Genomic DNA, 10000 nt, shown 5'->3' with positions numbered 1-10000 from the left:
ATTAATGATTTCTTGTCTTATTTACGTACATACATTAATGATTTCTTGTCTTATTTACATACATACATTAATGATTTCTTGTCTTATTTACATACATACATTAATGATTTCTTGTCTTATTTACATACATACTGTACATTAATGATTTCTTGTCTTATTTACATACATACATTAATGATTTCTTGTCTTATTTACATACATACATTAATGATTTCTTGTCTTATTTACATACATACATTAATGATTTCTTGTCTTATTTACATACATACATTAATGATTTCTTGTCTTATTTACGTACATACATTAATGATTTCTTGTCTTATTTACATACATACATTAATGATTTCTTGTCTTATTTACATACATACATTAATGATTTCTTGTCTTATTTACATACATACATTAATGATTTCTTGTCTTATTTACATACATACATTAATGATTTCTTGTCTTATTTACATACATACATTAATGATTTCTTGTCTTATTTACGTACATACATTAATGATTTCTTGTCTTATTTACGTACATACATTAATGATTTCTTGTCTTATTTACATACATACATTAATGATTTCTTGTCTTATTTACATACATACATTAATGATTTCTTGTCTTATTTACATACATACATTAATGATTTCTTGTCTTATTTACATACATACATTAATGATTTCTTGTCTTATTTACATACATACATTAATGATTTCTTGTCTTATTTACATACATACATTAATGATTTCTTGTCTTATTTACATACATACATTAATGATTTCTTGTCTTATTTACATACATACATTAATGATTTCTTGTCTTATTTACATACATACATTAATGATTTCTTGTCTTATTTACATACATACATTAATGATTTCTTGTCTTATTTACATACATACATTAATGATTTCTTGTCTTATTTACGTACATACATTAATGATTTCTTGTCTTATTTACGTACATACATTAATGATTTCTTGTCTTATTTACATACATACATTAATGATTTCTTGTCTTATTTACATACATACATTAATGATTTCTTGTCTTATTTACATACATACATTAATGATTTCTTGTCTTATTTACATACATACATTAATGATTTCTTGTCTTATTTACGTACATACATTAATGATTTCTTGTCTTATTTACGTACATACATTAATGATTTCTTGTCTTATTTACGTACATACATTAATGATTTCTTGTCTTATTTACGTACATACATTAATGATTTCTTGTCTTATTTACGTACATACATTAATGATTTCTTGTCTTATTTACGTACATACATTAATGATTTCTTGTCTTATTTACATACATACATTAATGATTTCTTGTCTTATTTACATACATACATTAATGATTTCTTGTCTTATTTACGTACATACATTAATGATTTCTTGTCTTATTTACGTACATACATTAATGATTTCTTGTCTTATTTACATACATACATTAATGATTTCTTGTCTTATTTACATACATACATTAATGATTTCTTGTCTTATTTACATACATACTGTACATTAATGATTTCTTGTCTTATTTACATACATACATTAATGATTTCTTGTCTTATTTACATACATACATTAATGATTTCTTGTCTTATTTACATACATACATTAATGATTTCTTGTCTTATTTACGTACATACATTAATGATTTCTTGTCTTATTTACGTACATACATTAATGATTTCTTGTCTTATTTACATACATACATTAATGATTTCTTGTCTTATTTACATACATACATTAATGATTTCTTGTCTTATTTACATACATACTGTACATTAATGATTTCTTGTCTTATTTACATACATACATTAATGATTTCTTGTCTTATTTACATACATACATTAATGATTTCTTGTCTTATTTACATACATACATTAATGATTTCTTGTCTTATTTACATACATACATTAATGATTTCTTGTCTTATTTACGTACATACATTAATGATTTCTTGTCTTATTTACATACATACATTAATGATTTCTTGTCTTATTTACATACATACATTAATGATTTCTTGTCTTATTTACATACATACATTAATGATTTCTTGTCTTATTTACATACATACATTAATGATTTCTTGTCTTATTTACATACATACATTAATGATTTCTTGTCTTATTTACATACATACATTAATGATTTCTTGTCTTATTTACGTACATACATTAATGATTTCTTGTCTTATTTACATACATACATTAATGATTTCTTGTCTTATTTACATACATACATTAATGATTTCTTGTCTTATTTACATACATACATTAATGATTTCTTGTCTTATTTACATACATACATTAATGATTTCTTGTCTTATTTACGTACATACATTAATGATTTCTTGTCTTATTTACGTACATACATTAATGATTTCTTGTCTTATTTACATACATACATTAATGATGTCTTGTCTTATTTACATACATACATTAATGATTTCTTGTCTTATTTACATACATACATTAATGATTTCTTGTCTTATTTACGTACATACATTAATGATTTCTTGTCTTATTTACGTACATACATTAATGATTTCTTGTCTTATTTACGTACATACATTAATGATTTCTTGTCTTATTTACATACATACATTAATGATTTCTTGTCTTATTTACATACATACATTAATGATTTCTTGTCTTATTTACATACATACATTAATGATTTCTTGTCTTATTTACGTACATACATTAATGATTTCTTGTCTTATTTACGTACATACATTAATGATTTCTTGTCTTATTTACATACATACATTAATGATTTCTTGTCTTATTTACATACATACATTAATGATTTCTTGTCTTATTTACATACATACATTAATGATTTCTTGTCTTATTTACATACATACATTAATGATTTCTTGTCTTATTTACATACATACATTAATGATTTCGTGTCTTACTTTCCACCATCTTTCTGCTTCCATAGACACTTCTCTTCTCTGTCTCGTCAACATAACATCCACATGTGGATCGAACCTTCGTCTAATCAGTTTGTCTTGAATGTTGCCATTCAGCAACAAATGGAAAACATTAGTACAACGAGTTGATATAAATTTATTCTCCTCAACTAAATTATAGTTAGTGGAGGGCTCCACTCTCTTTCTCAACCAATTGATATTAGAAAGAGATAGCCAATACAACTATAGAATGACTATCTATAGAGAGAAACCGACAAGCATTAGACGAGTCCTGATCATATCCGGGAACCATAATAATGTGTAATAAATAATGAAATTATGTAACATGCGTTAACGAATGAGTCTCTTTCATTGTCCGTTATAACGCGCGTTGGCTAAAGTTGTGGGGTCCGCCCCACTTTTAACCTGCGCGCGTTAAAAGAGTCGTTTTTAGTATAACTTGATCTGATCAATCTGATTTTTATCTTCTAGTAATAGACTCTACTGCATGTTTTAGCATTTCTTCTTTTAATAGACGGTAAGAGCGTTGTGAAACAAAAGGCAGGCCAACATCACATTCGACCAACTAGAATTCTTACTAAATATCAAACATTGAGATTATGGAGACAAAGTCTATTTGCATTATTTGGTCTAAGACTAATATAGTACTTCATCATTCCGCGCTACCTCACATGCATCTATAGGTATCATAGCTAGACATTCAGAGACAACAAAGAGAAACACTGAGCATAATTAAACCAGCAGTCCAGCCTCCTACTTCAGCTACCTCGTACTGTACGTACTGCAAACTATACTAAAGACAAGTTCTAATTCCTCTCTAATTCAGTCACTTTTGTGATGGAGGAACTTCTGCAACCATAATGCGAGATACTGATGCCCATCCTGTCCAGCCATCATACGTTGTTGATCTCCATTTGTTACAGTTTCCAATGTTGAATCCAATTGTGACTTGACCTGCTCGAATGTTCTCACAGTATCCCTCAATCTGTCTGTGACGGTGAGGATCATCATGTAGTCTACTATACACAACTCCCTCAATAGTCATAGGTCCACTGCACTCGTTACCGTTGAATGTAAAATACCATCGAGAACAGCAATCACCACTGGTACATCGAACCCTGAGATTTCCTGCATATGCAACATGTAGAGCTGAATTGCTGTCATGTTTCCTAAAATTACAGTTCTGTTGAAAAGAAAGCAGAAACAAGTCACACGTTGATAATTGTAATCACAAATCGAGTTGGAATAACCTGAATCAGACCGCTGTCCTTATTATCATTTCTATTCCACACACACTGTTTCCAGTTGAGTGGCATAGCTTCTCCTTTCTCTCCTTTCCTTCCTGTTTCTCCTTTCATCCCTCCTGGACCTTGTGGACCTTGTGGACCTATCTTCCCAGCATTACCTTTACCACCGACATCTCCAACTAATCCTTTCTCTCCGTTCATTCCCTTTTCTCCTTTCATTCCATCTCGTCCAGGTGATCCATTAACTCCAGGTGATCCATTAACTCCAGGTGATCCAGGTACTCCAGGTACACCAGCAGACACACATGTCTACTCAGTAAACAAAATCAGAATAATATATTTTAATTACTACTTGATGTATCATCATAACCTGCTGATTTCTCTCATCTGACACACTTTGACCAGCAGAAGTAGCAATGACTTGAATGAGCACAAGAACTGTCACAAACAATGAAAACATGATGATGACCGATATCCTCGATACTGATGAAGTGAGCTGGTGAGCTTGCTCTTATATACTCCTCCTCACACACCCTCACATCCGACTAGCAAATATAGCTATAGGTAGCAACACAAGACATTTCCATAAAATCTGATGTCCGTAAAGATTGTCTACCAAACATGGTCTCAAACACTTTCCCTCAGCCAGCTCTTCCCTTATCAACTTGCTACCCAACAGCTTGTGTCTCTATTGTCATAGAAACCACAGTCTTCTCTGGTCTTCTCTGCAAACATTCTAATTGCAATGACCCACAAACCATCAAAGATAAGCTACCCTGTACCTCATTTATGAACTCATTGCAGCAGACACCCAAACAAGACATCCTTCCATAAAAGTCAATGATGATTGAACAACACAATGTCTGTGACCTCTTATAGGCAAAAGCAACTTCTATACATAATCCACATCTTGCAATATAAACAGTCCACTGGTACACTTCAAACTATGATATTACATGCACAGTTAATCAGGACATCTGCTTTCAACACAACATCATCAAATCAATAATGTGATAGTATAGTATGGTAGGTGTCCCATTGCTCTAATGTGAGAACTGCATCACCACAAGTGCAATAAAAACAATTTAAACTAAAAGCCATCTACAATCACACAACCCGCTTGCCAACAGAACTGTAAAGTGTATGTGCTCTCCTGACCTTTTAGTCTAAATTTGTAATGATCTCAGAGTCTGAGTGCCGATTTCAAACTCATCTGGTGATTTTTAGCAAAATCTTTATATTCTGATATTTCATATTGATATCTTAGATGAAGATGTTCAAGAGATATCCTGTTTACAGACAAACACACAAATAGTCAAGCAGACAGACAGACAGACAGACAATAAATAATTAATTATATTATTTATTAATTACCAATAAATAAAATATTTATTATCTATTAACAAGTAATAAATAATTAACTATTGTAACTAGCAAGTTGCTATATCTGAAATCAGCTAAACAGAAACGACATCAACAACAATTTGATGTTCCGATGACTATACCATATATAATCAACACATTCTGCTATGTAACCATCAACAGTATTCAGTCCAAGTCCGAGTCTATGACCAAATATCGAAAGCAAAACATACACAATCACTCATTGATATCAAACACTGTTATAAATATTATATGTGTATATATATTATATATAAATATTAAATACAGTCACAAAAGTCAAGTCCTTCCTGCATGAAATCGAATCACACCGGCTTTGTGTAAAGCCACTCTCACCGCCTCTTCAGTTTCAGCATCGTGTACTCAGGTATGTCTGAAGGGATTGACGTTTTTGTTTTCGTTTTTGTCGTAATAATGATGCCAGTTGCCATACTGATTACGTCCAAAGCCAAAAACGTCAACCTAATAATTGAAATTTTATGTAAATTTGAAATATGCAGTCGTATGTACACAATGACCAGATAGACTGACCTCATCACAGACATGAAGAGATAGAATGAGAGCCAGCATGCCAGCAGATGGCTTACGACCATTTGTCTGTAGCCACTTAGTTTGTACGTAATGAACAAAATTTGGATGCAATATTGCAGCCTAGAAATAATTGTATGTATGGTTTACACACACACACACACACACACACACACACACACACACACACACACACACACACACACACACACCACACCACACACACACACACACACACACACACACACACACACACACACACACACACACACACACACACACACAACTTCTAACAACTAATAGCACACACAGACTTACATCTTTTGGAGACAGTGCCAAGTGAGTAGGAACCTTTCTCCATCCCCTAGCAACACAACAACAAACCAACGTTTCAAACACAAACGGCATTTTGATGCCAAATTACTAACCACGAGATACTGTGTGTTGTAAATATGCTAATCAGCCAATCAAAATTCAACAGCTTGAATGGCATGAGTAGCAGCTTCCCACTTGCAGAGACATTCTGATATACCCACAAGCTCTCGGGATACACAATATTATGTGTACACTTTAAGCCCACATCAACCTCATATCCAACCACAGGAACCGTATTCATTATAGAATTTTAACAGATGCCTGTACAGTAAATGAGTGTGTGTGTGTGTGTGCATGTGTGTGTGTGTGTGTGCGTGTGTGTGTGTGTGTGTGTGTGTGTGTGTGTGTGTGTGTGTGAGTGAGTGCGTGTATGTGTGTGTGTGTGTGTGTGTGTGTGTGCGCGCGTGTGCATGTGCATGTGTGTGTGTGTGTGTGTGTGTGTGTGTGTGTGTGTGTGTGTGTGTGTGTGTGTGTGTGTGTGTGCGTGAGTGTGTGTGTGAGTGTGTGTGTGTGTGTGTGTGTGTGTGTGTGTGTGTGTGTGTGTGTGTGTGTGTGTGTGTGTGTGTGTGTATCAGATCTATTGTGGGAGTCACAAGACAAGAGCAGTGGCAAAAGAGAATTTCGTCACGTCAGCTAGCAGAAGATTTGGGCATGAAAGAAAAAATGTCAGACATTCTATCAAAACATCGTCTTTGCTGGCTTGGTCACGTGGTACGTATGAATGACAATCGGAGCCCAAAACAGGTACTCTTTGGTGAGTTACATTCAAAGAGACTCTGTCACAGTGTCACGGTGCCAAGAGAAGATGGCGAGATGTAGTTCTATCAGATCTCAGGTGTCGGGAAATTTCGGAGAAAGACTGGTATAAGTTATCACAGAATAGGAATAGATGGAAGAAGTGTATTGATAAGGGAGCAACAAGAGTGTTGGCAACTGGAAACATACACCGCTGTGCATAAGTTTGTGGCACCCCCTAAAATTTGGCAGTATAGCACTCTACAGAACGCTCCAGTACACGAAACCATATTTGAGAGATAGATAGATCCTCAAAACTTAATCTGTCTAGCTGACTTCCCAATTGGTAGCTTCTGAAAGACTAGAGAGTAAAGAAAGTCACATTGTAGTATCTGGAGGTAAGCGAGATGCCAAATTACCGTCACAACAAACCTTATTCTATGTGTTGACCAAGGGTGAGGTACGTACCATAGCGTTTCTTGACGAAAACTAAGCGCAAACAGAACACTTCAGTACTTCTGCGACTTTCATTTTTTATCCGGGATCTGAAAAACGAAAACGAACATTTGGGGATTTCCCCAATTAGCGCACGTTAGCAAAATATACGGAAACTGTTTGAAAGCGCCTCATTCGAATTTCAAACTCTTTCACAGATGGCGCGAACGCGAGAAATATTAAAAGAAGACCAAATACGGATTTCTGCGTTGCACGAAGTAGTCTCGCGTAGCCAGACCCCTTTCCGCCGGACAAATTATAGTAGTCGGGCTCTACTTGAAGACCCAACTTGAAGTGTAGTAGTTCCGTTCAAGTAGATAGCAGCTGGTGCTGGAAAGTCACGTATTCGACTACTTGCCTAGAGTTCGCGCGCTCTCTGGTCTGGAAGTTCGAGGCTACTACTTGCATGACGAAATCCATCCCATTCATTTGTATATATACATAACTATAATGTTGACTGTTGTTGACATTGGAAATGAAACTGTAGATTGTAGTGAAAAGAAACTGTGTGTATGCGCTCAGAGTCTCTGCTAGCTGCTGCAAAGGTATACTGTACTGTACTGACGTTATATGTATTCTAGGTATGAATGTCAAAGTTTGACGGTTAATTAATAATTTTATACTTATAGTTATTTTATTAGTACAATACCTCCTCACAAAGCCTAAATGTCAAGCACTGGAAGTAAGGAATGCACAACATGCAATCAGAATGAGATCATATGGAGACAAAATCTATTTGCATTGTTTGGTTCTAAAGACTTGATTGAGTCCGCTCAAACATACATAAACATTCACAAACAGGATGAACACAAGTTCTGCCTCTCTAATTCAGTCACTCTTGTGATGGAGGAATTTCTGCAATCACAATGCGAGATACTGTATGCCATCCTGTATAGCCATCATACGCCGGTCCTTTACAGCTTCCAATGTTGAATCCAATTGTGACTTGACCTGCTGGAATGTTCTCACAGTATCCCTCAATCTGTGTATGCCTGTGAGGATTATCTTTAGCTGGATCTCCAAACACAACTCCTTCGATGGTTGTAGGTCCACTGCACTCGTTACCATTGAATGTAAAATACCATCGAGAACAGCACCCACCTATGCGACAGTAAACTCTGAGAGATCCTGCATACACAACACGTAAAGCTGAATTGCTGTCATGTTTCCTAAAATTACAGTTCTGTTGAAAAGAAAGCAGAAACAAGTCACATTTTGATAATTGTAATCACAAATCGAGTTGGAATAACCTGAATCAGACCAGTATCTTTATCATCAGGTTTATGCCACACACACTGTTTCCAGTTAAGCATCATAGCTTCTCCTTTCTCTCCCTTTCTTCCTGGGCCTGTTTCTCCTCTTATTCCTTGTGGACCTTGTGGACCTCGTGGACCTATCTTCCCAGCATTACCTTTACCACCAACATCTCCAACGAATCCTTTCTCTCCCTTCAATCCTTTTTCTCCTTTCATTCCATCTCGTCCGGGTGATCCATTAACTCCAGGTGATCCAGGTACTCCAGGTACACCAGCAGACACACATGTCTACTCAGTAAACAAAATCAGAATAATATATTTTAATTACTACTTGATGTATCATCATAACCTGCTGATTTCTCTCATCTGACACACTTTGACCAGCAGAAGTAGCAATGACTTGAATGAGCACAAGAATTGTCACAAAAAATGAAAACATGATGATGACCGATATCCTCGATACTGATGAAGTGAGCTGGTGAGCTTGCTCTTATATACTCCTCCTCACACACCCTCACATCCAAAGCAGCTATAGTCTAAAACAAGACATTTCCATAAAACCTAATATCTCAAAGATTGTCTACCAAACATGGTCTCAAACACTTTCCTCACCCAGTCTTCCTCTTCAAATTTCTACCCAACAGCTGGTGTATCATTGTCATACAAAGAAGTGTCTTCTCTGGTCTTCTGTAAAAACACCCTATTTGCATCGATCTCCTACACTATCACAAACCACTGGAGATAAGGTACCATGTACATACTTCATGAACTCATTGCAGGCACCCAAAGAAGACAGCATTCCATAAATTTCAATGATGATTAAACAACCCAACTTCTATGACCTCTTATAGACAAAGCGACTCGTAACATAATGAACCATCTTGCAGTATAAACAGTCCATGGGTACACCTTGACATTACCACACATTATAATCAAGACATCCCGTTGTAGCACCTCCTCACCAATCAATAATGTAATAGTTTAGTACCATACCATATGTATGTT

The 10000-nt window shown here is 34.8% G+C and overlaps 2 protein-coding genes across 3 annotated transcripts in view; both read right to left on the bottom strand.

The window, feature by feature from the left end:
- Nucleotides 1–3497: 3497 nt before the first annotated feature.
- The window catches only part of LOC134192833 (alpha-N-acetylgalactosaminide alpha-2,6-sialyltransferase 1-like), an 11477-nt gene continuing 4974 nt past the window's right edge, over nucleotides 3498–10000 (bottom strand). Inside the window, exons 8-18 of the mRNA XM_062661596.1 lie at nucleotides 9508–9531; nucleotides 8952–9283; nucleotides 8841–8908; nucleotides 8709–8791; nucleotides 6563–6756; nucleotides 6453–6498; nucleotides 6138–6257; nucleotides 5364–6068; nucleotides 4576–5306; nucleotides 4209–4514; nucleotides 3498–4141 (exon numbers count right to left, since the gene is read on the bottom strand). Of these exons, the coding sequence (XP_062517580.1) occupies nucleotides 5970–6068; nucleotides 6138–6257; nucleotides 6453–6498; nucleotides 6563–6756; nucleotides 8709–8791; nucleotides 8841–8908; nucleotides 8952–9283; nucleotides 9508–9531 (966 nt within the window). The 3' untranslated portion in view covers nucleotides 3498–4141; nucleotides 4209–4514; nucleotides 4576–5306; nucleotides 5364–5969. The remainder of the gene's footprint in view (nucleotides 4142–4208; nucleotides 4515–4575; nucleotides 5307–5363; nucleotides 6069–6137; nucleotides 6258–6452; nucleotides 6499–6562; nucleotides 6757–8708; nucleotides 8792–8840; nucleotides 8909–8951; nucleotides 9284–9507; nucleotides 9532–10000) is intronic.
- The window catches only part of LOC134196470 (collagen triple helix repeat-containing protein 1-like), a 2046-nt gene continuing 358 nt past the window's right edge, over nucleotides 8313–10000 (bottom strand). The window contains exons 2-7 of one of the 2 annotated variants that reach the window (XM_062665618.1): nucleotides 9989–10000; nucleotides 9757–9904; nucleotides 9608–9695; nucleotides 9345–9531; nucleotides 8990–9283; nucleotides 8313–8922 (exon numbers count right to left, since the gene is read on the bottom strand). The exon at nucleotides 9989–10000 is cut by the window's right edge and continues 28 nt beyond it. In XM_062665618.1, coding sequence (XP_062521602.1) covers nucleotides 8572–8922; nucleotides 8990–9283; nucleotides 9345–9434 — 735 coding nt within the window. In that variant the 5' untranslated portion in view covers nucleotides 9435–9531; nucleotides 9608–9695; nucleotides 9757–9904; nucleotides 9989–10000 and the 3' untranslated portion in view covers nucleotides 8313–8571. Of the gene's footprint in view, nucleotides 8923–8989; nucleotides 9284–9344; nucleotides 9532–9607; nucleotides 9696–9756 lie in introns of both variants that reach the window. The other variant, XM_062665609.1, reaches the window with a different exon arrangement.

This window comes from Corticium candelabrum, chromosome 1, assembly GCF_963422355.1.
Source record: "Corticium candelabrum chromosome 1, ooCorCand1.1, whole genome shotgun sequence".
Taxonomy (NCBI): Eukaryota; Metazoa; Porifera; class Homoscleromorpha; order Homosclerophorida; family Plakinidae; genus Corticium; species Corticium candelabrum.
Note: the sequence above shows the minus strand (reverse complement) of the source record. Positions and strands in the feature narration are given on the sequence as shown.